The sequence below is a fragment of the Falco rusticolus genome, chromosome 4 (genome assembly GCF_015220075.1).
Source record: "Falco rusticolus isolate bFalRus1 chromosome 4, bFalRus1.pri, whole genome shotgun sequence".
NCBI classification, from domain to species: domain Eukaryota; kingdom Metazoa; phylum Chordata; class Aves; order Falconiformes; family Falconidae; genus Falco; species Falco rusticolus.
Window position 1 is genome coordinate 11619587 of NC_051190.1, and position 24651 is coordinate 11644237.

The 24651-nt window shown below is 56.0% G+C and overlaps 1 protein-coding gene across 1 annotated transcript in view; it reads left to right on the forward strand.

The window, feature by feature from the left end:
• The window catches only part of PLXNA1 (plexin A1), a 121367-nt gene that overhangs the window by 51759 nt on the left and 44957 nt on the right, over positions 1-24651 (forward strand). The window contains exons 4-10 of the mRNA XM_037385503.1: positions 464-604; positions 2708-2808; positions 3284-3407; positions 5480-5633; positions 6280-6379; positions 15524-15638; positions 21684-21884. Of these exons, the coding sequence (XP_037241400.1) occupies positions 464-604; positions 2708-2808; positions 3284-3407; positions 5480-5633; positions 6280-6379; positions 15524-15638; positions 21684-21884 (936 nt within the window). The remainder of the gene's footprint in view (positions 1-463; positions 605-2707; positions 2809-3283; positions 3408-5479; positions 5634-6279; positions 6380-15523; positions 15639-21683; positions 21885-24651) is intronic.

Sequence of the window (24651 nt, forward strand, 5' to 3'; positions counted from 1 at the left end):
GCCCAGCGGAGCTTGGTGCGGTGTGTCATGCAAGCTGTTTTTGGTACTGCTGCGGTGAGATGGGGTTTGCTGCAAGCTGGGGGCTCGTCTGTGCCATGCTGCAAGCTGGAGGGGCTTCGGAGCAGGGAAGCAGGGCAGCACGCCGGGGGGTGCAGCGCGAGAACCACAGATGTGGCTTCCCTCCCTGCGGAGAGGTGAATGCCATCAGCATAAACATGGTGCAAATGCAACAGACACATGCAATAAAGGGAAGAAAAGATTGCAGTTTGGTCTTCTGGAAAAGGGGGTCAGGATGTTTGCAGAGCAGCTGCTACTTTGCTGTGCTGCAGTGGCCGTGGCGTGGCCACGCTGGTGTGTGATGGAGGGGCGACATCCCTAACGGGGCCCATTTCCCATCCCGCTCCCTGGGTGGGGGCTGAGGCGCATGTGGGACCCTGCTCACCCCCTGTTGCTCTCCCCACAGATTCTGGTGGACTTGACGGCCGAGAGGAAGCACCAAGCACTGCAGTACGAGAATGTTGTGGCCCATGAGGGCAGCTCCATCCTGCGAGACCTGGTGCTGAGCCCTGACCGCCAGCATATCTATGCCATGACAGAGAAACAGGTAAGGTGAGGGGATGGCAGCCCCTCTGCTCTCCTGACTTGGCAGCCCAGCCTGCAGTCCTGTGCGCTGGGAAGCCTTTCGGGAAGCTCCCTGATGGATCTGCCTTTTGCTTCCTGGGATCAGGGCTGCCTAGGGATGCGTGTCCTGGGGGACCAGTGGCAGCTCCTCCCTGCTGGTCACTGCAGAAACAGTGCTTCAAGGCATTAATTGTTGGCAGAAGCTGCTTGAAATCGCCGTGGTCCCTGGGGACCAGAGCTTCCTGACCTTTCCTTGCTGTGAAGGGCTGGCTGTAAACCTCCTCCCTGTTGTGGCCGTCCCCTCCCAAACAGGGTTTTTGCAGGTTAGCAGAAGCCTCTTGCTCCAAACAGCTTTTTCTCCTCTTGGGGCTGCTTTTGCACCCTGGGACAGAGGGGACATGGGGTTGGTGTGCCCCCAGGTCCTGACATACACCCCTCGAATCCCTGCTTCTCCTCATGCTGAGCCAGCTGGAGGTACAGACCCGATCCAGGTCTGATGTTGCTGCCCTGGCAGCACGGTCAGGACGCACAATAGGAAGTTTTGGTTGGCTTTGTGAGTGTTTGTGTGATCCCTGACCTGTGGGAGAGCGTGTTGGTCTGAGTTCATCCGTCCGTGGGCTGCACTGGAGTGAAGCAGGTTCATGCCATGGTGGTGGCATTTTTTGAATCTAGTGTCAATGGGGACGCACAGCATAGCTGGTGGAGTGATGCAGGACAGCCATGCTGGGACATGGCGTGCCTGTGTCTTGCAGCAGCATCTCTGCTCCTCTGCCCAGCAGAGGTGTGTGTGTGAGTGGGACTGCAGCAGAGCTTGGAGCGTAACAGGTCTCCTGGCTGCTAACCGAGGGGTTTGGGAGGGGGAAGGATGCTGGATCAGGGCTGTGGATTTGTCTAGACAGCCCCACGGGGACAGCAGAGCCCTTTCCCTCCTCCTCTCTGGTTTCTGCTCTGCTGCAGGAAACCTATGGCTTTCCAGGCAAGGCAGAAACTGCATTCGAGCTGCTCCGTGCAGCTGTCCTGGGCTGTGGTTCTGTCCCTGGCTGTGTTTCTGTCCCAGGCCTGGCTCAGCTAAGCCCCCCTCTGCAGGGGAGAGGTTGGAGATGTGGATGCTGGGGGTGCAGTTATGCTGACCTGGACTGGGGATCTCCCCCAGGGTCCACCATGGTTGCTGGAAGCCAGCACGTACCTCTGTGTGGTTTGCCTGGGGGGGGGATGTGCTGCCCACCGCCTCGCCACTGCCTGCCTGAAGCAGTGTCAGGGACAAACAAGTGGGAACGCTGCAGGTATCCTCACCAGTGTGCAAACACAGGGGTTGAGGGGTTGGCCAGCTTATCCCAGCCCTGTAGGCACCTTGCTGAGCCCATGGCCTCCTGGGCTGGGAGGAGGGAAGGCACGCTGGGTTTAGCCTTCAGTAGAGAATTTTGCAAACTTTAATTCGTGAATGAGTCCTGCCCCACGGAAGCAATGGGGAAACAGACACAAGCACAGCAGGTGTGGGCAGCTGCTCTGTAGTACCGGCTCCTTGCAGCAGGCGAGCAGGCAGCTCCCTGCACCCCCTTCTCTTCCCCCCTCTTCTCCTCCCCTCTCCTTAATAAAATCCGCTCTCTTCCCTACTACAGCTCGGTGTTATCAGAGTGCTGGTGGAAAGTAATTAAATGAACAGTTGTAACAGAGCTCGAAGGGCTCAAAGAATGAGGGGATTTTAATCAAATCTGGAGGAGCAATTAATAAAGGACTGGTAACCCTGTTGGAGCAGGGCTGTAGCAGCCTTGGGGTACCCGGCCAGTGCTGGGAGTTGGTGTGGGGCTGAGCCGGCACAGCCCACTCCCACAGCCCTTCAAGGATGCAGCGGTGGAAGGAGCTTGGCCGGGGCAAAAGCCTCCCTGGGCTGGAGGTGTTGCCTGCAAACGTGCTGCCTGGGCCCGGAGAGGAGCAGGCGATGGTGGGGGCTCAGCCTGCTCCCTGCTGCTGCCTCCTCTAACGGGCCAGGGGGGGCCTGTGCCGGCTCCATTGCTGCGGGCCTAGGTGTGGGCGCAGCAGGGAGACACACAGCCTGTCCCCTTCACTCCCTGCCTGTTCCCTGCAGGTGACGCGGGTGCCCGTGGAGAGCTGTGAGCAGTACGAGAGCTGCGAGCTGTGCCTGGGTTCCCGGGACCCCCACTGCGGCTGGTGCGTCCTCCACAACATGTAAGTACCGCAGGATCGTCCCTGGGGCTGTGCCAGTGCACCACGGTTGGCAAACTGTCCCTCCCCACTGCCGGTCTCCTTGGGGACATCCCTTCCAGACTTCGGCCCCGCAGTGGTGGGGGATGCAGCGGTCCAAGGGGTCTGTCATCCCTTCCCGCAGTGCCCACGCTGTGCTCATGAGCACTCATGCGTGGGGCGAAGCTGCTGGCGGGGCCCGCTAATCCTGCCCATGGGCTCCCAGGTTCAGCATCCATCCTTGTGCTGATGAGAAAAACTGAACGTAGCCCCCCGCCCCCAGAAGTCCCCAGTGCTGGCACCAAGGGAAAGCAGCGCTCCCGTACAGGCCTTGGGCATCCAGGGTCCTTAGCTGGGCATCGCCTCCGTGCCAAAGGGTCTGTTTGCTGTAGTGTCAGCCCAGAGCCACGCAGGACCCCGGGGGATGCTCCTCCTCACTGTGGTGGTTCTCCCCCTCCAGATGCTCACGCAAGGACCGGTGCGAGCGGGCAGACGAACCCCAGCGCTTCGCCTCCGACCTGCGGCAGTGTGTCCAGCTCACCGTCCAGCCGAAGAACATTTCGGTCACCATGTCGGAGGTCCCGGTAAGTCACCTCTGCTGCCTGTGGACTCCCCCAGCCATTTCCTGACCCTCCGAGGTGACAGCTAGGGAAATGGCAATTAAAAATAACTAACGAATATACAACAAATAGGGAGAAAGGGAAAGAGAGGTCTGAGACAAATAAAACACAACAAAGTGCTGGGCATTGCTGAGGGCTAGCCTATTGATGGAGATAATAAAACCAGTTGATGATTATTCAGAAAAGACATAACCAAGCAATAAATATTTCTCTGTAATACAAACACCGACGTCAGAGATGCCATTCATAGGCCAGCAATCTATCCAGCTCAATAGCCTGTCTCTGGCCTGCAGTAGATATTTTGGGATGAGACTTCAATGTACGGCTCGCTGCTCGCTCTGTGCTAGACGGAAGGGATGATGGACTTTCCCAAAGTATTTTCCTTGCCATTAGCACCGTGGAGAGAATATGAAACAGCATATACTAGCAATAAAACTTTAAAAACTGCCACGTCTGGATATCTGACACTCAGGAGTCCTGAAAGAGTTGTTGGCCAAGGAGTGCTGTGGCCTGCGGATATTTGTAATGATATGACTCTGTAATAAATAAATGAATGTTGAGAAAGGCCCTGCAAACAGAAAAGATGCTTCTTTTTCTGCCCAGATGCAGAAAGGACTGAATGGTCAGAGACTGCCTGGTTTGATGTCAGCATCAGAAAAACTAAAGGAAAAAAACCAGGTGCAGGATACAACTGATAAAGATTTAAGGATGGGAGTATAATTAATGCCAGTCAATGTGGTTTTATGTCAAACAAACCACATTTTGTTCTTTGATGAAATTATGACTTGAATTAGAAGAGGGACTGTGGGGATGTGATGTCTTTAGGCTTCTACAAGGCATTTGACTTGGTACAACACAGTGTTCTGATTAAAAATTAGCATTATACAATATTGATAAAGCACGTGTTAAGTGGATTAAGAACTGGCTCCGTGACAGATTTCAAAAAGTCCTCATCAGAGGGGAGTTGTCACCAGATGGAAATGGTTTGGAAGGCGCTTCTGCAGGGGCTAACATTCATTGGTAATGTGGAGATAAATGCGAGATGGCTGCGGATGGGACCTGCTGGGATGCTGGGACTGAGGGGGTGGTACGGGGTGAGATTTCCTTTAGAGCAGTTGGGTTTGAGCAGGGCTGGTTTAGCAGAGCGATCGGGGTTTGATATTGCCAAGTCTAAAGTTAGACATGGAGAGAGAAGGCAGGCGTTCTCTTGGCATCCTGGAAAGTGCTGCCGTGCTGAGCCCTCGCTGTGGGGCTCTCGATGCTCCTGGGGTGAAGCGGGGAGCTGGGTGGTGTTTTCGCCTCTCGGGTGGTTATCTCCCTGGCCGACAGCAGGATTCTGTGTGGGGGTCTGGTGTGCTCGGCGTGGGGATGCTGTGCTCAGGCTGGAGTCCAGTTTTTAAAGGCAGAGGCTGAAAACCTCCCGTAAACATCATGTAAATGAGTTGAAGGCTGAAGAAAATGCCTTGCAGTGGGAGACTTCCAGAGCTCAATCTGCTTAGCTTATCAAAAAGAAGATTAAGAGGTGACTTGATTACAGAGTATAAGTGCCTTTACAAGGAGCAAATATCAGGGACTAAAGGGCTTTTTAATCTATCAAGGAAAGGCATAACAAGAACTAATGGCTGGAAGCTGTGAAAAATTCAAATTAGAAATAAGGCAAGCGTTTTGTAAAGTGAGAACTGCTGACCCTGGGAATGACTTTGCGAAGGAAGAGGTGGATTCCTCCCCTCCTTGGCTCTGCCGGAACAGATGCCTTTCCACAAAACAACTCTTTAGCGCTGACACCATGCTTGGTCTCTGTAGAGAGGTGAGGCATAGTGGCTTGTGGTATGGCGAGGGCAGAGGACGGGAGGCTGTGAGTCATTCCATCTTTTAACCCACTTAAATCCATGCTCTTTGCTTCAGCCGGGAGATCCATGGATGGAGCTTGCTTGCAAAAGCCTGGAGCAGATCTCTCTACCATGTGTAACATTTCTGACAGAAGTCTTTTTTGCTAGTTTTCTGTGTTGATGCTCTTGCCTCTCCCTGCCCCCCAGCTGGTCCTGCAGGCCTGGAATGTCCCGGACCTCTCGGCGGGAGTCAACTGCTCCTTTGAAGACTTCACCGAGTCTGAAAGCCGCATTGAAGATGGGAAGATCTATTGCAGCTCTCCCTCTGCCAAGGATGTCATCCCCATCACCAGGGGCCGCGGTGAGCTTGCTCCCCGGGGTGGGAAGAAAGCCTGAGACAAACCTTGCCCCACTCGTTGCCCCACAGGCAGATGTGGAGGGGGACAGTCCTCCTGTGACAGCAATCCCTGACCCTCGAGCAGGACCAGAATTGGGTCCTGGGAGGTAGGAGGAGAAAGACATCGCGGCTTATGGGGGACTGGTCTTCGGTCTCCTCCAAGCCATGGGCGCAGCTAGTTTCTGATGCTGTACTGGTCTGCACACCGGTCCTGGGCATCCTGGCCTCATTCCCACCCATGGACCATTCCTGGGCAGATGTGCTGTAGGTGGCCATGGGCTCTAGGACAATCTGAACTGTTACGATTCTGGTCAGTACCACCAGTACAACTCAAGGCACCTGCCTCCGTGCTGGCAGGTTACAGTTAGATTTAGGGGCTCTGAGCTGTACTTGGGCTCTTCTGGCCTGTTTGGTGGCTGAGTGGGCATGGGTGAGCACCCCTTTTAGTGCCAGGTTTGGGGGATTTTGTTGGTTGGGCTGAATTAACCAGCTGGTTAACTTTAACTGAGCTGGAGGGCAGCTCCCTCCAGCCCATCACATGCCTTGGGCTGAATGCTGGGCCATGCACTCTGTCCTTTCTGATGCCTTTTTCTGCCTGGGTCTTTCTCAGGGGACAAGCGAGTGGTGAAGCTCTACCTGAAATCGAAGGAGACGGGGAAGAAGTTTGCCTCCGTGGATTTTGTTTTCTACAACTGCAGCGTCCATCAGTCGTAAGTGGCCTGGGCTTCACGAGAGATGTTCCGGGAGCAGATTGCTGGGGCAGCGTGAGACTGGGAGAGAGAGATTTCAGTTTTGTGGGTGCTGATGTTGCAATAGGAAAGGGCAGTCGAGTGTCGTAGTGTTTGCAGTGAAAAACCTCCTCCTTTTGCCCTTGTAAACTGGGACAATGACCAGAGCACCCACAGATGGTTTGGGTGTGTGGGAACATGCAGCATCAGGGCAGAACCTCAATTAAAAATGGGGCTTTGGGTTTGGCAAAGCTTTGGAAGAAAAAGTGAGTTTACTGCATTGCAGGCTATAGCAATCCATGTGACCAAAAATGCCAAGCATCTTGTTATTCCTGGAAACAGTTAATAGGAGTGACTTGGCAATGCAAAAGGAGAAGCCTGTGTTTTCCTGTGATGGTACCTGCTTCCCAGGCTTGCTGGAGAGCGAGCTGGAAAGTTACAGCAACATGAGATGGAACATGCTGCATGTCCTGGGGCGTTTACCCAAGAATTTCCTAACTGGAAGTAATCGTGAATTTGCTTTCTTGTCAGGCTGCTGTGAAATCTACTCCACCTACGGGTTTTTAGGCAGTTTGAGATATGCATATGATAGAATAGAGGAGGTGTGGATTATTGATGTGCTGTCTAAGCAGGGTGTCTAAAGCCTCTAACCACGAGCTCCTGGTGAGGAGCTGCGGACAGTGCACTTGAGCAGCAGGGAGATGGCTCTGCTGTGGGAACATCGGGAGAGATGCTGGGGTGTGTTTGGGCAAAGAATCTGGAGTTCAAGAATGCAAGTGATTTCATTACCCTGCCAGAAACCTCCCATGGTTGGTGTCGCTCCGGCTGATCAGTAATTATAGATAAGCAAATGCAGAGTGATCTCTTTTGGATGGCTTTCTGCAAACTGTCTAGCCTAGCTTGGGGGCTCTGCTGCAGGTTACTTCTCCAAAGCCTGTTCAGATTTTCCACTTTGATCAGGGAAAAGCAGGTGAGATGCAGGAGCTCCAGCTGGGTACCCGCAGTGAGCTCCAAGGGGGATGCGTCGAAGGAGAGCACCTGCAAACCTTGTGCATCGCGAGGATTTCTGTCCCGCCTGCTCTTTGCACAGGGAGTGGGTCTTGGCTCCCAGGAGTGCTGTGCGGGCAAGGGAGGAGAGTTTGCAAACTTGACTTTCTCCCTCACCTTGACTCCCCAGATGAGCTTTGTCTCCCTTCACATCGTGTGGTTTCAATAACATTAGCTCAGCTTTGGCTCAGGCTGGCTGCATGTCATTATTTTGCAAATCAAAAAGCAGATGTGAATTTTATTTTTCTAAATGAAAGAAAGAAGACTTTTAAGTACAAATGGCATCAGATTTGGTCCAGTCAGTGCTCCGGCATTTTGGTCCAGTGGGAAGAGGTGGTGAGGGAATTGGCATTTTATTTTATGTGCCTGACACAGGAGGGGGAAAAAAACCCCACCTCACCCCAAACAAACCTACAACAAAGAGCCCTGACTGATTTATTACTGCGTTGATGTTTAATTTTGGATGCATTATTTAAAAAGGCTAATTATGGATGCATTAATATTTATGGGCTCCGGTTGGAGCTGATAGAAAAGTCCATGTTCTAGGCTGGTGAACATTATTATTTTCTTTATGTCAAGAGTTTTAGGGTTTGGAAGCAGTTTTAACTATGTGACCTGCAGTCGAGTCATAGCCAAAGAGCATGACAATACCTAGGATGATGCAATACTTTTAAATACCATTTGCAGACAGGCGTCTTTAATGGATCTCTTCAGAGTTAATAGCCTTTCAGATCCAGGTTTCATATTTTGTGGAGGAAAATCTATACGTCAGCCTGATAAATTCTGTATTAGGAACAATATGCTTTTCCACGAGGCTAATGTTTTTCCTGTGGAGATCTCTGATCACTGTGCATTACCTTTTCTATTTGGGCGGCTTTGCTTAGGTTGGAAGCCAGAGGCCTGTGTGTCGAATCATTTCTCAGCTGAGGACAGAATGTTTAGGCGAGATTTTTCAGATGGCTGTGGAGAAATGGGAGGATTACAAGGCAGCTCTTCGCTGGTGTCAGATAGAGTAGCTCCAGGGAAGCCAGCACAGCTCCACTGCGTACACCGGGGAGAGTCTGACCCTTCTTATTTTCAGCAGACATCTGGGAAGGCATCAGCAAAACATGCTGCTAAAGCCCTTTTGCAGGCTGTGGGGCTGATCCTGCCACTGTGTGAGCATCCCGGCTCTCTTGTTCCTCGCTACCTTGCAAAACTTTTCTTCCTGTGCATTTTCAAGGACTGCTGGAACCAGCCTGGTCCAGGGAGGGATTGCAGAAGGGGGAAGATACATCTAATCCCTTCTTCTGCAGGGAAGGAGGGGTACAGAGGAGGTTGTGCTGCTTGTACATTTGGCTTGTGATGGCCCAGGCCAAGGGGGTGCCTTCCAGGTAGAGCCCCGTTGCTGTCCTGTCTATTATTGCAGGGCTTTATAGTGTCAGCTGGTGAGACGGGACTGTCCCCATCACAGCCCAGCATCACTGGTCTCTGGGGTACTTCTCCACTGAGGTCCCTGAGAGCCCTGGTCTGCGACTCACACCCTCTCTGGGGCTCCATTCCTTGCTCCAGCAGAGTCACCTGGCAAGCTTCTGGGGTTCCCAGCTTGATGTGCCACACGTCGGTAGCCTCAGGGCTCCTGTGGGGTTCAGGCTGGTGTTTCCAGGCACTGGCATCTTTTGTGTGTCTTGCTCCTGATGGCTTGTACGTCACGCAGGAGATGTTTCTGGCTGAGCTGAGAGGTGCATTGAGTGGGCGAGTGGAAAGCTGGAGGCTGATGCAGCAAAATGGGTCCCTTGCAAAGGGGGATGTGGGTGGCTGAGGGTCACTGCCAGCCCACGGCAGGGGAGCAGGGCTGCTCACGCAGGCTTGCCTGCAGTTTCTGGTTCCTGCAGTGGAGGATGGGATGGAGAACCCAATGGTAGGGACCAGGCTGGGTTCCCTTGGGGGTTTCTTATGGGGTGCTGATTAAGCATAGGTGTTTAAAGACTGCTCAGCGCCTTTGACAGTCTAATGAAACAGCCCATGTCCAGTGCTTGCACAGGCAGATGTTGAGGGCGTCTTTGTCAGCGTTAAACTCGCTCTTCAAAGCGTTCATGGGGAAATGAGTCCCCTTTCAAGACAAAGACATAACACCAGGCTCCCTGCCTGCCTGAGGCAGAGCCTGCACTTGCCGGCAAGGTGGGCGAGTGGGGAATCCTCCTGGAAAGCCAGTGAGCAATTCTAGGGAACACCAAGATGTACTTCTTCCCACTATTTTCTATGTTTGCTCTCTGGGTTTCTCTTCTGGAAACTCTGCTGTGTAAATCCTGTTGTGGTTTGGCTTTTCAGAGAGTGTGGCTGTGGGGAGGGGGCTGGCAAGTGGAGGGGGATGGGGAAGAAGATGAGAGCCTTTGGCACTTCCTTCGATGCTATGGGTAGGTTTTGTGTAGGTGCTGGTTTTTTGAGCACCAGTGTGCCCAGGACACCGCCAGGCTCCATGCCAGCATGACCAGCCATTACAACGTGGAAAATAAATTCAAGTGGTGGCACAGGGGGAGGGGGAAAATCACATGTCAGTGGGTCTGATGCCAAGGGGATCTGAGCAGCCTGGAAGCCTGTGCTGGTGCGTGCCCGTGCTGTCTCCCCTATTCGGGAGGTGGTCATGCAGCTACCCAGCCTTGTGGTTGTGCCTCCCTGCAGTGATGGTTGTGACACCCAGGTCCCATCAGCTGCAGGGTGCTGAATTTCTCTGAGGCTGGAGCAAAGGGCAGACATGCCAAGTGGCTCTCACTCCTCCTGGCTGGAGAGACGTGACTGCCATGGCCCTGTGCCGTACATCAGACTTTCCCTATAAGCTTCCATTAAGTAAATGGGATTTTAATGTATGTCCTGGGAGCTGGGAGCCGTGGGGCTGTGCTGGGAGGGCAGGGCTGGGCTGCTCTGGTGGCCAAGGCATCTGTTGGCACCCATGGGATGATGCCAGTCCTCATGCCACTGGGCTCCTGGCTGCAGCTTTCTGGCTGCCCGCACTGCCGAGCTGCCTGCACACGGTGTGGCTGCTTCTCTGCTGGCCCAGCGCTGCTTGTTTCCAGATGCTTACAGATGCTTGATTTTCCAAGGCATGGACAGATGGCTGCAAGCAGTTGAGTGAGTGTATCTGAGTTAGCACAGCTGAGCTGTGAGGCAGTAACAGATCCCTGTGTATTCCTGGGTTGGGGCAGGTGGAAAATCCTGTAGAATGGCTCCAGAGACTGCTTGGGATAACCTGGTTTACGTCACATTCGTTGTGAAGAGGAAGGCTGGTACAGCCTGGTGGTGCATTTCAGTGAGGGGAGACAGCTGAAGGTGTTTCAAGTGAATTAACTTAAAAACCAGGGCCTGAATCTGCATCCTCCAGCCAGCATGATGGGGGATGCTCTGGACCACCCTGCAGCGGGTCTGCATGCCGAGCCCCTACCCTGTGAGTGAGGCCCTTGGCAAAACCCAGCAGGGATGGAAAAGCATCAGGCTGATGTAAAAGGAAGGGCAGAAACAAATTGAGATGGGCAGGGATGAAAGGAGGCAAGAGCTGATCTCCCACCTTGTGCCTCTCCTGGCTTTGGGTCTGCAGCACCGGTCAGGGAGGGCAGCGCTGCCTGTAGGTCCGTGTGGGGGCCTGGGGGCACTGTCCATCTGCTGCCACTGCTCTTCAGGATTTCCCCCTCTCCCTGGGGCAGAGAAGCCCAAAGCACTGCAGTTCAGCCCCTCACCCCGACAGCTGCCGCTCCAGATGCGGGCTGTGCTGGAGCTGAGTATTCGCTAAGGATGCTGCCTCCTGCCAAGAGGAGGTCTGAGGAGCAGCCGAGGGTCGCAGGCGGGCTGTGCTGTGCCTGCGCAGATGCTGTTTTTATCAGCACCGTGTTTATAATTTCCCTTCTCAATGGACCTCCCCTGCTCTGCTCTCGGTGCTGTTCAACTTGCCCCCGTCCCTCCTCCTGCCCTTTGCTCTGTGTCCTTCCTCCAGGAACACACTGCTCCATGGAAATAGCCTCAGCGCCGGGGGGTGTGTGTGTGTGTGTGTGCACACGTGCGCATGTGCAAAGCTCACACCCCTGTTCTTCTCGTGTTTGCTGCTCAGGCTTATCTCACCCCTGTGGATGCAGGTTTTGTTTTCTGCCTTCCCTTCTTCTCAGTGCACTGAAGAGCTCTGGGCGCCTTTGGGCACCTGGCATGCTTGGGGCTGGGAGCGTGGGAGGGAGAGTGAGTGAGGAGCCTGGATGTGGTGCCACTGGCTTCCAGTGCTTCCCTTCAGCTGCAGCATCGCTTCAGATCAGGTGTGGAGACAGCTGCGACCCTGCTGTGCGGTCAGAGGTGCCTTCTGCAGAGCTGCCCACATGCCCAGTGAGGAGCCGGTCCCTGAAGCCATGCCTGGGTCTCGGCTTGTCCTGCAGTGATGCTTGTGGTCCTGCCCACACCCTGGAGATGAACCCAGCTCTGAGATGCTCCTTTGCTGTCCTGCTGCTCTCTCTGCACTGCTGGTTTTCTGCAGCCGTGTCAGGTGTTTCCCTAGCACGGCCTTAGCAAGTTTGGGATGGGTTATGAAGGTGGAGGGGAGCAGCGCTGGGAGGTCTTGACCCAGTTGTGTAGTGAGCTGGGGGCAAGTGTGGAGGCTGTGGGGAGGCTCTGGCTTTGCCGTGGGTCACGCAGAGGTGCCTACAGGGCTGCCTGCTCTTTCTGGGGGAGGTTGCACGCTGACAGGGAGCCTGCACTTGTTTTGGGATGGGGCACTTTGCACAGAGTGATCCTGAAATGTAGCTCTGAGGTTGGTACCTCTTGCATGAGGACACTAGGAGGCAAGGGGGGCACTGCTGGTGGGTCTGACCCCCTTCCCCCTGCCCAGCCTGGGCTTTGTCTCCACCTGGCAGGGCTGAGGAAGAGGAGGCAGATGGGGAGCAAGCTGTGGATCCATGTCTGCGCTGTACCCCTAGCATCGGTGTTCTGCCTGGCTGAGCTTCTTACACTCCCAGCACGCTTTGGGGAAGGGGGGGACTTCAACACATGAAGGAGAGCCTCCCTCTAATTATCAGGAGTGATGAAAGCCTCTTAGGCAAGAAGTGATGAGGGAAGAGTGCCTGACCGTGGGAAGGAGAGAGACGGCACAGATGGCATCATGCTGCCGAGCAACCTGCTCCTGTGCCAGGAACAGACAGCAGCGACACACGGGACATACCGGGCGTACGGCTCCGGCCACACTGCCCAGCCTGGAGCCGGGGAGCCCCGGCGTGCCCTGCCTCGGCTCCTGCCCTGGGGCTTGGGCAGCCTCGCAGGGAGCTGGGGCAGTCAAACAGACATGCCGAAGCTGGCAGGACCCCGAGGCAGGCTGGAAACAGGGTTTCACCGCGTTGCTGGCACCTGGGTGCTGACTTGCTGGCCACTTCACAGAGCCTTTGGCTAGCTGGAGGGTGCTGACCTGGACAGGCTCTAAATGCAGCAGCGATGCTGTGGAGCAAGACGTGTGGCAGCTCTTATGGCAGTGTTTGATGTCCTTGTGGCAGATGGAGATCCTCGGCAGAAGGGAGAGTGTGAAAACCATCTCTGAGGATGGGCTTTAGAAATAGCTCGGTTAAGTTAGAAGCAGCTGGGAGGGCTGAAGTAGGAGGAGGGAAACCACACACCTTGAGGCATATGTAGAGGATAACAAGAGATGCTTTAGATCCTTTGGCAAGTGAAGATCAGGAGACCAGCTGGGACCTGTAGCAGTTGAATGGCAAAGTAAACCCTCAGGTGAGGAGGGTCCCAAGACAGCCAAGATGTGGCTTTGGCCGTGAAGAACAGCAGAGCGGAGCTGCAGTGCTGGGAGCCAGGCACTCAGGGCAGGGCTGCGCCGGGTGCTTCACCTGACTCTGTTGAGGTACCTCACGAGGGTGGTGGATAGGGGACCGTGGGGTGGTTTTGCAGACCCTGAAAGACCTGGTAGCTGGAAAATCTCTCCTTTGCAGAGGACTGATTTCAGGGAGGGTTAGTGGTTATGCCCTGGCAGGTGGCTTGTGACTGCTTGGACCACACTCCTCTCTTACATGACCTCTTGGTTGGTTGCTCTACTTCCATGAGGATTAAGCTGTGCTTTCGCTGCCCTGCAGCCCCCATGTCTTGGATTTGCCTGCCCACCAGTCACTGCTTGAGCCTTTAGGGGGAGGGCAGGAGCATCCTGTGTCCCCAGCTCCCCCCACCCTCTGCACCTCCCTCCATCAGAGCAACCAGAGATAGGAGGCTATGGCTCTGCTTTTAAGTTGAATCTCTGCAGCTGAAATAAAATTGCATATATTTGCATAAGGAGCATCTCAATTAGCATATTTGTGGGTAAAGCTAAAAGGGCTGTTCATTTGGAAGTGAAAATGTGAGCGAAACATGGAAATGACTTCCAGCCCCCTTTGCAAGCAGCTTAATTAAATATTTCCTTAGTGTGTGCACATGGATGTGGGAAGCTCTTGCTCTGTATGTAATGGTGTGTGAAAGCCCAGGGTGGGCAGGGGGTGGTGGCCCTGCGTAGCCCCAGGTGTGCGATTGCACCCTGCACTGCCTGCCACTGCAGCTCCCTCATGTGCTGTCCCCACACCTCCGAAGTGACAAGTCTGCTTGGAAGGAAAGAGATTTGGCATGCCAGGCCCTGCCACCCGAGGATCACCCTCCCCAGGAAGGTTTTCTTTCTGCTCCCTGGTGTGGTGATGCCGTGTCTTCCCCACTGTTTCCCGGGAGGTAGAGGCAGAGAGGGAGCTGTGATTTAGGAGCGGGATCAGGCTGAAGAGGGGCTGCCTGCCTCCTGCCAGAGCTGTGTTCAGGGGAAGAGCCTGCCTTTGTTTAAATATAATTGCTTTGGGCCCGATCCTGTTCATGCTCGGATCAGTGAGAGCAGGTATGAGCTTTCTAGAGCGAAAAATGGTGCTGCTGCTTTTTTTCTTCTCTTTTTTTTTTTTTTTTTTTTTTTTCTTTCCTAAGCCAGTCTGATTATTTTTCTTGCCTTCAAGCTTATGCCTCAGCAGCTCTCCCATCTTCTCCTTGGGAGGGCAGCTTGGGCTGCAGGGGACATGCCTGGTGCGGACCCACCCTGTGAAGGCTCACCGCATTAATGCTGCCCTGGGACAGCGCGGCAGGGAGGGCTCAGCCCCTTCCATCTGCACAGGGGTGAGAGCCCCAGAAGCTCCTTTCTGGCTCTGGGGCTCTGCAGGATCCCAGTGCTTGCAAACAGGGATGCCTCACGGAGCTGGGAGGACGCGCTTTTGGCAGGGCTAGCAAACGTGTGAATGGTTGCACAAGGAGGGGACTCTGTACATCCCCTCCTGCGTGCGGGAGAGGCATTACGTCCCTGGGGCTGGTTTCTTTGGTCAGAGGGGTGCAGAGCAGAGCGTGGGGCTCCCAGCATTGCCAGGTGCCTGAATGCATCCCCCAGGAGAGGGGGACATGGGCGATCCCACCGCACAAAGAGCCCCGAGAGGAGGCTGGGGAGAGAGACGGAAACGTCTTGGGCTGGAGGGAGGGGGTGGAAGCGCACACACGCACGCACGCGCGGCTGTGGAGGGCTGAGGATGAGGGGGGCCGAGGGAGGGGGTCACACACAATCTATTGTGAGCGACTGAAAGGCGCTACAGTCCCGAAATGTTAATCTGACCCAACCTTTCGCCAGTTGTAATTTTCCTCTCAATGAGCGTGCATTAATCTGGCCCTTTCTCCCCTGTTCCCCTGCGGTGCAGAGCCCTTGTTCTGCTGCCTCTTGCTAAAATTGCCTTTCGGCGAACCCAAATAAAGCTCCCAAAGTCTGGAGCTCGGCCCCTGCCCAGGAACGGGGTCAGCTTGCCAAGCGGAGGGGGGAGCGTGCCCGCTCCAGCTGGGGCACAAGCCCTGCGGCGCTGGAAGGACCCTTTCCCCTCACCCTGCCATGGGCAAACCCTGTGGGTCTGGGGTGTGCAGGCATCTCACCCCCCAACCTGCTGGTGCACAGCCCTTGTCCCACACTGGGGGTCCATCCCATACAGAGGTGGGGGATCGCCCACAGCTGCTGCCCTGCTGAAGCATCCCAGGAAGTGCTCCAGTGGACCCTGGCCTCGCCGTGCCCTAACGCTGCCTGCTTCTCTCTCTCTGCAGCTGCCTGTCCTGTGTGAACGGCTCCTTCCCCTGCCACTGGTGCAAGTACCGCCACATCTGCACCCACAACGCCGCTGACTGCTCCTTCCTGGAGGGACGCGTCAAGCTTTCCGAGGTAGGGTGATGTGAGCCAGCTCCCCTCTCCTGTCCTGGTCCTGTCGCAGCCCCCTGCCCTGTGGGGAAGGGTTTGAAGAGAGCAAACCACTTTGGGAAGCATTTCCCATCACTTTGCCTGGGGTGCTGGAGCTCCCTGGGAAGCAGTGAGGGAGGGGTGTGAAGCACTGCTGGGACCGTGTGCTGGTGCGGAGAGGCTGTGTCGCTGTGGAGAGGCTGCTGGGTGCAGCCGAGAGCCCTTTAGGCTGAATGAAAGGAAAAACAAAGGCAGAGACGCTAAAACATTTTTCTCTGATGTTTTTGAAGGGAGCAAGCTTGAACTGTCATTGCAGAACAACTTGTTTTCGGAGAGGGAAAGGTTGAAATCCGTAAAACAAACCGTTTTGCTATACCTCATGCCTTCTTCATCTCCAATGCTTTGCCAAGAAACATGTTCTTTTGCGGGGGTTCATCCTGCACAGCATCTGTGCCACCCGCTGGGGAAACCTGTCACTGGGATAGTGCTCGCAGGAGGTCCTGGCATCCCCAACCTGTGGTGGCATGACTGGCTGCTTGGGCTGGGTCTGGAGGTCTGGCGAGCAATGGCTGGCTCGACAGTAAATGCTGACTCGGGTCCCGAAGGGAGAGTTTTGGGAGAGAGTGTTTCTCCTCTGTCCCTGTCCTGGAATGAAGCTCTGGTTGAACTTTACCTGGGTTTCCAGTTGCCTGTGCAGGGACCCAGTGGGAAGGGTCCTGCTGCCTGCTGGTTGCTGCTGGGAGCAAAAGCCATATGCTGTCCTGACAGGAACGGTTCAAATAGATGTTGTCCTGGAGAAAGTGTTTGCCCAGATCATCTCAGATAAAGTTTGGTCTCTGAGCTCCAGCAGAGCTCATGTCCCTGCAGCCTCCCAGGCCAGGACCAGTCCCCAGGAGCAGAGGTGAACAACAAGGGCTTGTCTCTGCTTCACAGACCATGTGTGAAGGCAAGCAACTGAGATGTCTCCCAAGATCTTTGCTGTCCTGGCTGGCACTGAGAGGAAGCCTGCCTCTGCATCACCCCACGTGGGAGGAGCAGTGTCTCCGAGTCAGTCTCTGTCCCCTGTAATTTGTGTCTTCTGAGGTCTGCCCTCATCTTCAGTGAGGACCTGTGGGCTTGTGGATGTCCTTCTAGGTCAGGGCTCCTGTCCTCCCTGTGCCCCCCCTGCTTCTGTGCTGGACTAGGAGCACACACGGAGTCAGACAAATTCCTCTGTGGTGGAGACACCCCAGTTAATTTTCCCCCCTTCCTCCCCCTCTGCCTGTCTCATCACTTGAAGAGCTCTCTCACAGAAGAGGATGAGAGGGCTGGGCCACTACTCCGTCATTGCCCAGCCACCAGCAGCTTTGCTTTTGTGCCCGAGATGGGACAGATGGAGGAGCATCTTCCCGTGCACTGGGGCTGAGCCCTGTGTGGCTTCCCTGCTTCCCTTGGGTGGCTCAACCTGGGCTGAACGCTGGATGCCCACCAAGCTGGCTCGGTGGGCATCTGGTGTCCAGCCAAGGTCAACCCACCACATCCCTGTGGAAAGCCAAAGCGCCTGGTCCTGCTGCCTCTCCCAGGGAAGCTGCTGTGTCTATGGGGAAATACTTGAGCTTTGCAAACCCGCAGTGGGTCAGATACTTGGGTGCTCCCCAGTTTAGAGCCTCCAAGGACTGCAGGAGCAGAGGGACTTGTAGAAGATGGCGATGTCCCTGCATGGGGCCACACTGGGCTCTTGTCATCATCCTTATTCCAAGCGTGGAGCTGAGTGAAGCTGCTTCTCAGCCAAGCGCGTTGGGAGAGCTGGGAACGCCCAACCATCCCTTGGTTGCACGCAGGGCTGGTGCTTGCCATGTCTGCGTGGCAGCAGGTGAGTGCTGGGAATGGGACTGTGACAAACGGTCTCCTCCTGCCCCCACTGCCCAGCACGCAGCTGCCCGGGCTGTGCCGTGGCCCCTCTGCCAGCCTCTCGGGTGGCGTGGCTGTGGCTTTGCACCCTGCCGTCCACCGAACTGCCGTCCACCAGTGCTTTGCACCGAACTGCCGTCCACCGAACGGCCAAACTCCAGGCTCTGGCACTGTCGCTCACCTCCCTGAGGGTATCGTCTGAATGCAAGGGGGTTGCACCGTGCTCGTGGGTGCTCGAGCGGGTCTGGCACGGGCCAGAACAAGGTCAGCCTGGTGGCCCCACACCAGGGGGATCTGGTAACATGAGAAGATCAGCAAAAGCTGTTTTCTCCTGGCTTGTACCCTGAAGAAACCCGGTGAGGGGCTGGCCTGTCCCAGACATCCCAGAAGCCTGCTCTTGAGGTTGCGCTTCCAGCCAGCCCTGGCGTTGTTTCTGCAAATGCGATACGGTGTCCAGACCGCCGGAGCCCGTTGCTTCTCCTCTGCCCCTTCCCCTCGCAGAGGGCACGGGGAGGCTGCTGGGCTCTTCCCCGTTCCCTGCCAGGCAAACCCAGAAGCTTTACCCCCCAGGGGTGTTGTCTTTGGGATGCGTGCAGCTCTCCTGTGGACCAGCTGCTTGGGAGCTCCTGTTGTTCCTGAGAAGGGGCAGGGTGTCCCCCCACAGCCCTTTTGGCCACACTGGGACCTGGAGCGGTGCCTGGCTTGAGGTTTGGAGAGCCTGGCTCAGCCTGTTTGCACGTTGGTGTGGGCTCAGCAGTTCCTGGCAGGGATGGCAAGATAACCGCAGACCGGCCGCTGCTGTGGGCTGCATGTCCTGAGACATCCCATCCCCATCCCTGGCTGGTCCCGGTCTCCTGCAGGGTCGGGGGACTCGGTGCCAGCCCATGGCACCACTGCACAAGTTAATGGCAGACATCCCAGCTCCGTCCCCTCTGTGGGAGGATGTCTAACGGGGAGGGTTATTTTAAGGAGCATTTGGTCTGTCTGCTTTGGCTGGTGTGCGGTGGGCACTGGTCAGGAGAGGCAGGGACAGGGGTTAACAGCTGTGCTTAACTCTTGTCTCTGCCGGTTCCCACGGGTGGCTCACCGCAGTTTCCTGGGTGGGAAAGCAGCTGTTTTGTAGGAGAACACAAAGAGTGACCCACAGCACTCTGTCCTGGGCATGCCGGGGATGTTTGCCTCTATTTCTGGGGGTGGCAGGACAGGAACCACCACTCACGTAAATGTGCCTGGGAATGGCGGCAGCAGGAAGGATGTCCCTGCCCACTGGCTGCTGTGGCTTTGAAGCCTGGGCTCCGGAGATAGCCCTCCTCTGTGGCTTGTTTCAGGGTTCAGGGCTGGGGAAGGGGTGATGAAGCAGCACGGGCTACTCTTCGCTTTTCCCCGTTTGTGGTGCCCAGCTGTGGCTGTGGGGTGATCAGTGATGGACTCCCCACAAAGCTGCTCTCCTGCGGCGCTCCCTGCCAGCACCGAGCTGCTGTGGAGGGTAAAAGGCTCCTGGCCTGGGGAGACTGCGTGTGTTCTTCCAGTCCAAGCAGGTTCAGCTTATGTTTGTTCTTCACTCCCCACCAGTGGGAATGGCTGAGGGCTTTGTGAGGGAACCTCAACGCCTGGGTCGAGCCCAGCCCCAGTCTGCCTTCATCCCCATCTCTGCTGATGGCACAGCCTTGCAGCTGGAGCTGGGAGCTGCCAGAGAAACCCAAACAGCAGTGTTTGTGGCGTGACTTAAAGCTCTTACCTCTCCAGGCAATCCTGTACACTTGTCATATTCTCGCCCAGCTAGAAAAACAGTTTTAATGGAGAAAATCTGAATTGTGAGATGTTGGGGTCTAGCTTTTCTGCTTATCCCATGCCTTTGTAGCTCTCTGCTCCTGGGAGCTGGGGCTCTGCTGGGGGGGCTGTTTTCAGCAGGACAGTGAGCGCTGTGGGCTGTGCAGAGCATTCCCGAGGGATGTAAATGCTGGGCAGTTTCTGGGACGAGTTTTGTCAGCGATTGGAATTGCTCGTAGGGGAAATGAGTTGTCCCAGTGCCCCCACCCCTCCGGGCACCCTGGGCGCCCACCAGCACCAGGTGCTTCCTGTTTGGGCGCAGGCTGACATTTTTGCTGGATGAGACACTTCTGCCGGCAGATGCGGAGCATGTGACGTCGCGGGGGACTCAGCTGAAACTGCGAGTCAGCAAAATGAGCTGGCCTGCCTGCGTGTGCGGGGAGAGGGGCACATGTGGGGAAGGGGATACACGTGCCCACCACGCTCCCCGGGCACCGCTCTTGCGAGCATCCGTGTTGAGCCCAGCTATGGCGGCATGGACTTACCCGCTGGCTGCAATAATTATAGAAAAATGAGGAGGCGGAGGTGTCGGAGAGCGAGCTGGGAGCTAATCCTTGCTGAGTGTGTGTGCCCTATGGGGAAGGCGTGTGCCACCCGCGGAGTCCCCCTGCAGCGTGGAAGGGGATCAAGCAGGTGGGGACTTCTCCCTCCGTCAGCACTTCAGAGCTGGGAGCTGGTGGGGGGCAATCGCCGTGCAGCGGCGGGGACCACTCATTATAGCTGGCAGCGGGTGTCTGGGGCCTCCCTGCTGGGAGCCTCCAGCTCATTCTGAAAGGGGGGACGACTGAAAGCCCCCTTTGCAGAGGGGCAGCCGTGACACGGAGCAGGGAGGTGGCAGAGCAGCGCCGAGGGTCCCTGGGCAGTCCCAGCCCCATCACCATCTCCTGGTTGGGGCTGGCACCGCTCTTCCTCTCTGCTTTCATGTTGTTTAGCATGTTTTAGGGCTAAGTAGCTTCCTTTCTTAAAAATTGTGCTTTTGGGCAATAAATGCTTGTGAAGAACAGGAAACTTCAAAGCATAAAACAGGTTGGGTTTTTCTGTAAATATTTGCTAAATGAAACAATTTCTTTTTCATTTCTCTGGATTGTTTGAAGGTTAGATTAATCCTGAGATCAAGGCTGGTGCTGCGCAGGGTGGCAGGAGGCAGCTGGCCACGCACGGCTGCTGGTGGCCTTGGGGCGAGAGCTGCCCCCACAGCTACGCTGTGGCCTTGTGAGAGCAGCGGGGCGGCTGCGTCCACTCCTGGCACTGCTGCTGCTGCCGTTCCCGTTTTCGGAGCAGCTCGTTTTAGCACATGTTATTCCTTCTTGACGTTATTTCAAGCCGATGCTTCCAGGAGTCGCTGCCGTAGGTGCGAGACCTCCGCTCGGCTCGGCAAAGCCAATGTGGGATTGCATCAGGCTGTTGTTGCTGAAGTGGCACCCACCGGGGCCACAGGGCTGTTTTGCTGCCTGAGCTCATTTATTTCTGCTCCCTCCTGCTCCCCCGTGCTTTGCGCACAAGGCTCACCAGCTCCCCCAGAGCAGCTGGGAGCTCGTGGCTATTAAAAGTTGAGTGCTTCGCCCTCCTGATGGCTCCTTCCCCGGGGAGCGTGGGGGGCTGGCAGGGTGGTGCTGAGCCCCTTGCCCTTGCTTTCCTCCCTGGCTTGGACTCACCAGCATCCCCTGGCCAGGGGTGCTGACTTCTGGGCAGACTGCAGGAGGGCTGGTTGGGGTGATGCTGCTTTGAGCTGGCTGCAGGTAGAAGTGGCAGCAGCAAAATTCACTGCAGAGCAGGTTTTCTGCAACACTGCAGAAACACGTTGCAGTGTCAAAGGGGGAAAAGGCTTTTCTGTCCATTTGTGAAGGAAGAGGGAAGGGGGCTGCCAGGGGAACAGGAGGGCTGAGAGGGTAGCCTGACAATGTGCAGCCCAGCGGGTGTTAACTCTGAAACCTACTGACTGCAATGATGACATTAAAGCCCATCTCGCTAGGAATCATTTTGCTCAAATGTGTGCTGCTGTCGCAGCACCAGGTTACCGGTCCCATAGCTGAATCCTCTGTCTGGATCAACGCGAGCTCTGGAAAACACCCTGCTGCCCTGCCACCAGATTCCTCTGTGCTCCTTTGCTGTCTTCAGGTCTTTGGTCAGAGCAGCCACAGGATGCTGGTTTGGGGTTTGCTGCACATAAGGATTTACCCAAGTGTGTGTTCAGGGTGATATTGTCTGTGCTCAGTGGTGCCTGGGCTGCAGCCGAGGGGTGTTGTGGGGGTGCTGAGGGAGGCTGTGTGGTATTCCCCTCTCATCGGCTGCCCCTTGTTCCCCTTGCAGGACTGCCCCCAGATCCTGCCTTCCACCCAGATCTACATCCCTGTGGGCGTGGTGAAACCCATCACCCTGACCGCCAAGAACCTGCCCCAGCCGCAGTCCGGCCAGCGCAACTACGAGTGCATCTTCCACATCCCCGGCAGCACCACCCGTGTCACTGCCCTGCGCTTCAACAGCACCAGCATCCAGTGCCAGAACACCTCGGTGAGTGCACAGCTTGCCTCGGCACGGGCTTTGTTTGTGGGCTGCTCGTTCCTGCCCTGGCCCGGGACTTTCCCGGCTTGTTGCATGGTTGGGTTTGTTCTCCCACAGACAGGTAACGGGGATTTGTGCTGCTTGTGGGGTGTGAGGTGGGCTCCCCCCTGTACTTCCCCCAGGTGCATGGGAAGGCAGCTGCTCAGGGTTGTTCTGGGTAGGATCAACGCCAGTGCCGCCAGGCTTTAGGAGCACTTCCAAGGAAATTGGCTTTGGAAAGCTGAAGAAAGTTGCCTGGGATGGAGCCAGCTGGCCCAGACGTGCCGGAGCCTTGCCTCCCCATTCTCTCTGCCTGCTCTTGCTTCCCCTTGATACCAAGCTATCCCACTTTACAGGCGGGATTGAGCTAACACCTCTTCCGTGTCCTGCTGCGCACACGCTCCCCCGTGTGCTGCCGTGCCTGCCAGCCCCACAAGTGCTTCCCTACCTCCCCTGCAGCCCCTGTCTGTCCCCAGCTGTGACTGGCAGCTACCTCGTCCCCCTGCCTGCCTGCCCTCCATCCTGGCCCTGCTGGTGCATCGCTCCCTGCCTCTCAGTCCCTGCTCCCTGCAGCTCTGTCACTTAAGCTGTCTCCTGCAGGCAGCTCTGCCTGCTCTGCCCCCTCCAGTTGCCTTATACCAAAGAGAGAGGGTGTTTTGTGGCCCCTCGGTGAGGTCTGTGTGTGCCCCTTGCTTTGCAGCCATCCTGTGCAGGGACCACCAAGCCCGCGAGCAAACTAATAGCCCCCCCAGGAGCCGGCTTTGCTCAGCATCTTGGCTTTGCTCAGCATCTCGGCTGCCCTGCTGGGCTCTGCACCGACCTGCCCTCATCTGCTTGCAGCTGGCCCCTCCCTTCTCCCTCCCATTTAATCCTTTTAAAATTTGTTTTCCATCACTCATACTGTGAAAGCTCATTTGCAGCCTAACACCAGTGCTGATCCCAGCTCCCTTGTCCTTTGGTGGCACGAGTGACATTTAGAGGCCATTGAAGATGAGCCTGGCTCCCTCCCTCCCCCTGCGCTCTCGGGGCTGTGAAGCCTTTGGGCAGGAGGAGCATCCCGAGCCTCTGTCTCCTGCCCTGGGTGGCAGTGCCAGGGGGATGCCGTGCTGCTGGGGCTCTTCCTCGGTGCCACGCAGTTTGTGAGGAGCAGAACTGCTCCCCATCCTGAGTTGCTGGCTGGAAATGTTGTTGGTGGGTCTGTGCTTGGCCTGGAGGTGAATCCAGGCAGTGGCACAAAGCGTGAGCTCCAGGGAGCAGCAGGACCAGAGCGGTGTCTGCAAGGCCCTGCTGCAAGAAGCCATTAGCGAGGCAACTTGAGCAAAGGTTTGTCATCTTGCTGCTGAGTTTGGGGAAGAAAAGAAGCCAGGCGGAGTCCCTTGCCCAGTGGAACTGGCTTGGCTGCTGGTCTCTGGTGTTGATTGTGACCCTCGCCTGGGCTTTGCCATGCAGATCTGCCCCTGGACCCAGTCTTGCCCATTGCTTGCACAGCTGGGAGTTAGTGCTTTGAAGGGAACACGATGGATGTGCGTGTGAAGAGATGTCACAGTAGTGGTGGGGTCCCTTTGCTGGGGTCTTGTTGCTGCTGGTAGCGAAGGTTGGCTGCTCTGTCTCCATCACAGTCAAGTGGGAGGTTTGGGGTGGGGGTGGGGGGAGCGGTTAGCTGAGCCACTCTTGTCCCAGCAGAGGGTTGGTTACACCAGGTACCTGCTTGGTTGTCTGAGGGCTGTTCTGCAACATGTCCATGCCTACCAGAGCACCTGCGGCTGGCAACAGGCTGGAGGAACCATTGCCCTGGTGCAGAGTATGGAAGAAACGCAGCTCTTTGTCCCAAAGAGAGAGCCCAGCCTGGCCAGGCGTAGAGCTGCGTTAGCACCCAGGAGCCGAAACTGTCTGCCTGGGACACGGGAACTCTGTGGGGGAAGTGGGTATTGGCTTGCAGACCTTCAGCCCTTGTGGTGATTTGCTGGTCCCCAGCTTTGTGGGGACACCTTGTGAGCCCCTGCCTGGCCAGGGCCCCTTGGCCAGCCCAGCCTCCTGCCGGCTCTCCTCTGCCTGCAGCTGGCGGAGCTGGCAGCTCCCTCTTGCCCAATTCTTTAGCATGCAATTTAGCTCCAAGGGGTGCCGTGGCTGCCAGCACTGGTGTCATGAGTTGCACGATCTCTGCAGCTCTTCTCCAAAGGGATAAGACAGCTTGAGGTGTGCCTGCCCACCCTGTGGTCCCCATGCAGAGCTGAGGTGACTGGCACCTTCTCCTGGACTGACAGTGGTAGATATTGGACCTGAAAATTGCCAGGGGTGCCGTGAAAGCAAAGCAAATTGGTCAGAGAGCACATGGGAGGTGTTGCGGGCTGTGTGGCAGGGGAGCATGGGGCCATGGTCTCAGGCAGGAGACGTGGCTTTCAGGCACAGGGTAGCTTCACAGACAGAAGAAGAGAATTTTGGCTTGAAAGAATCTGTCTGGCTTTCAGGGTCTGCTTGCCTGCTTTAACGTTTGAGGGCATTTAGCCAGGCTGCTTTATGGTGTGGAGGATTCAGATTCACACTTCTGGGATGCTTGTCTCCTCCCTGTCTTTTTTTTTTTGCAGTCCATCTGGCTGGTTGACAGCACTTCAGGCTCCTGCACAGCCACCCACCCATGACCCACCAAGTTCTTCCATTGCGATTCATTCTTTGGGTTAGGATTTTGGGTCTTGGCTGGTGTGGAGGACGCTGGGGAACGGAAAAATAGGGGAAGGAT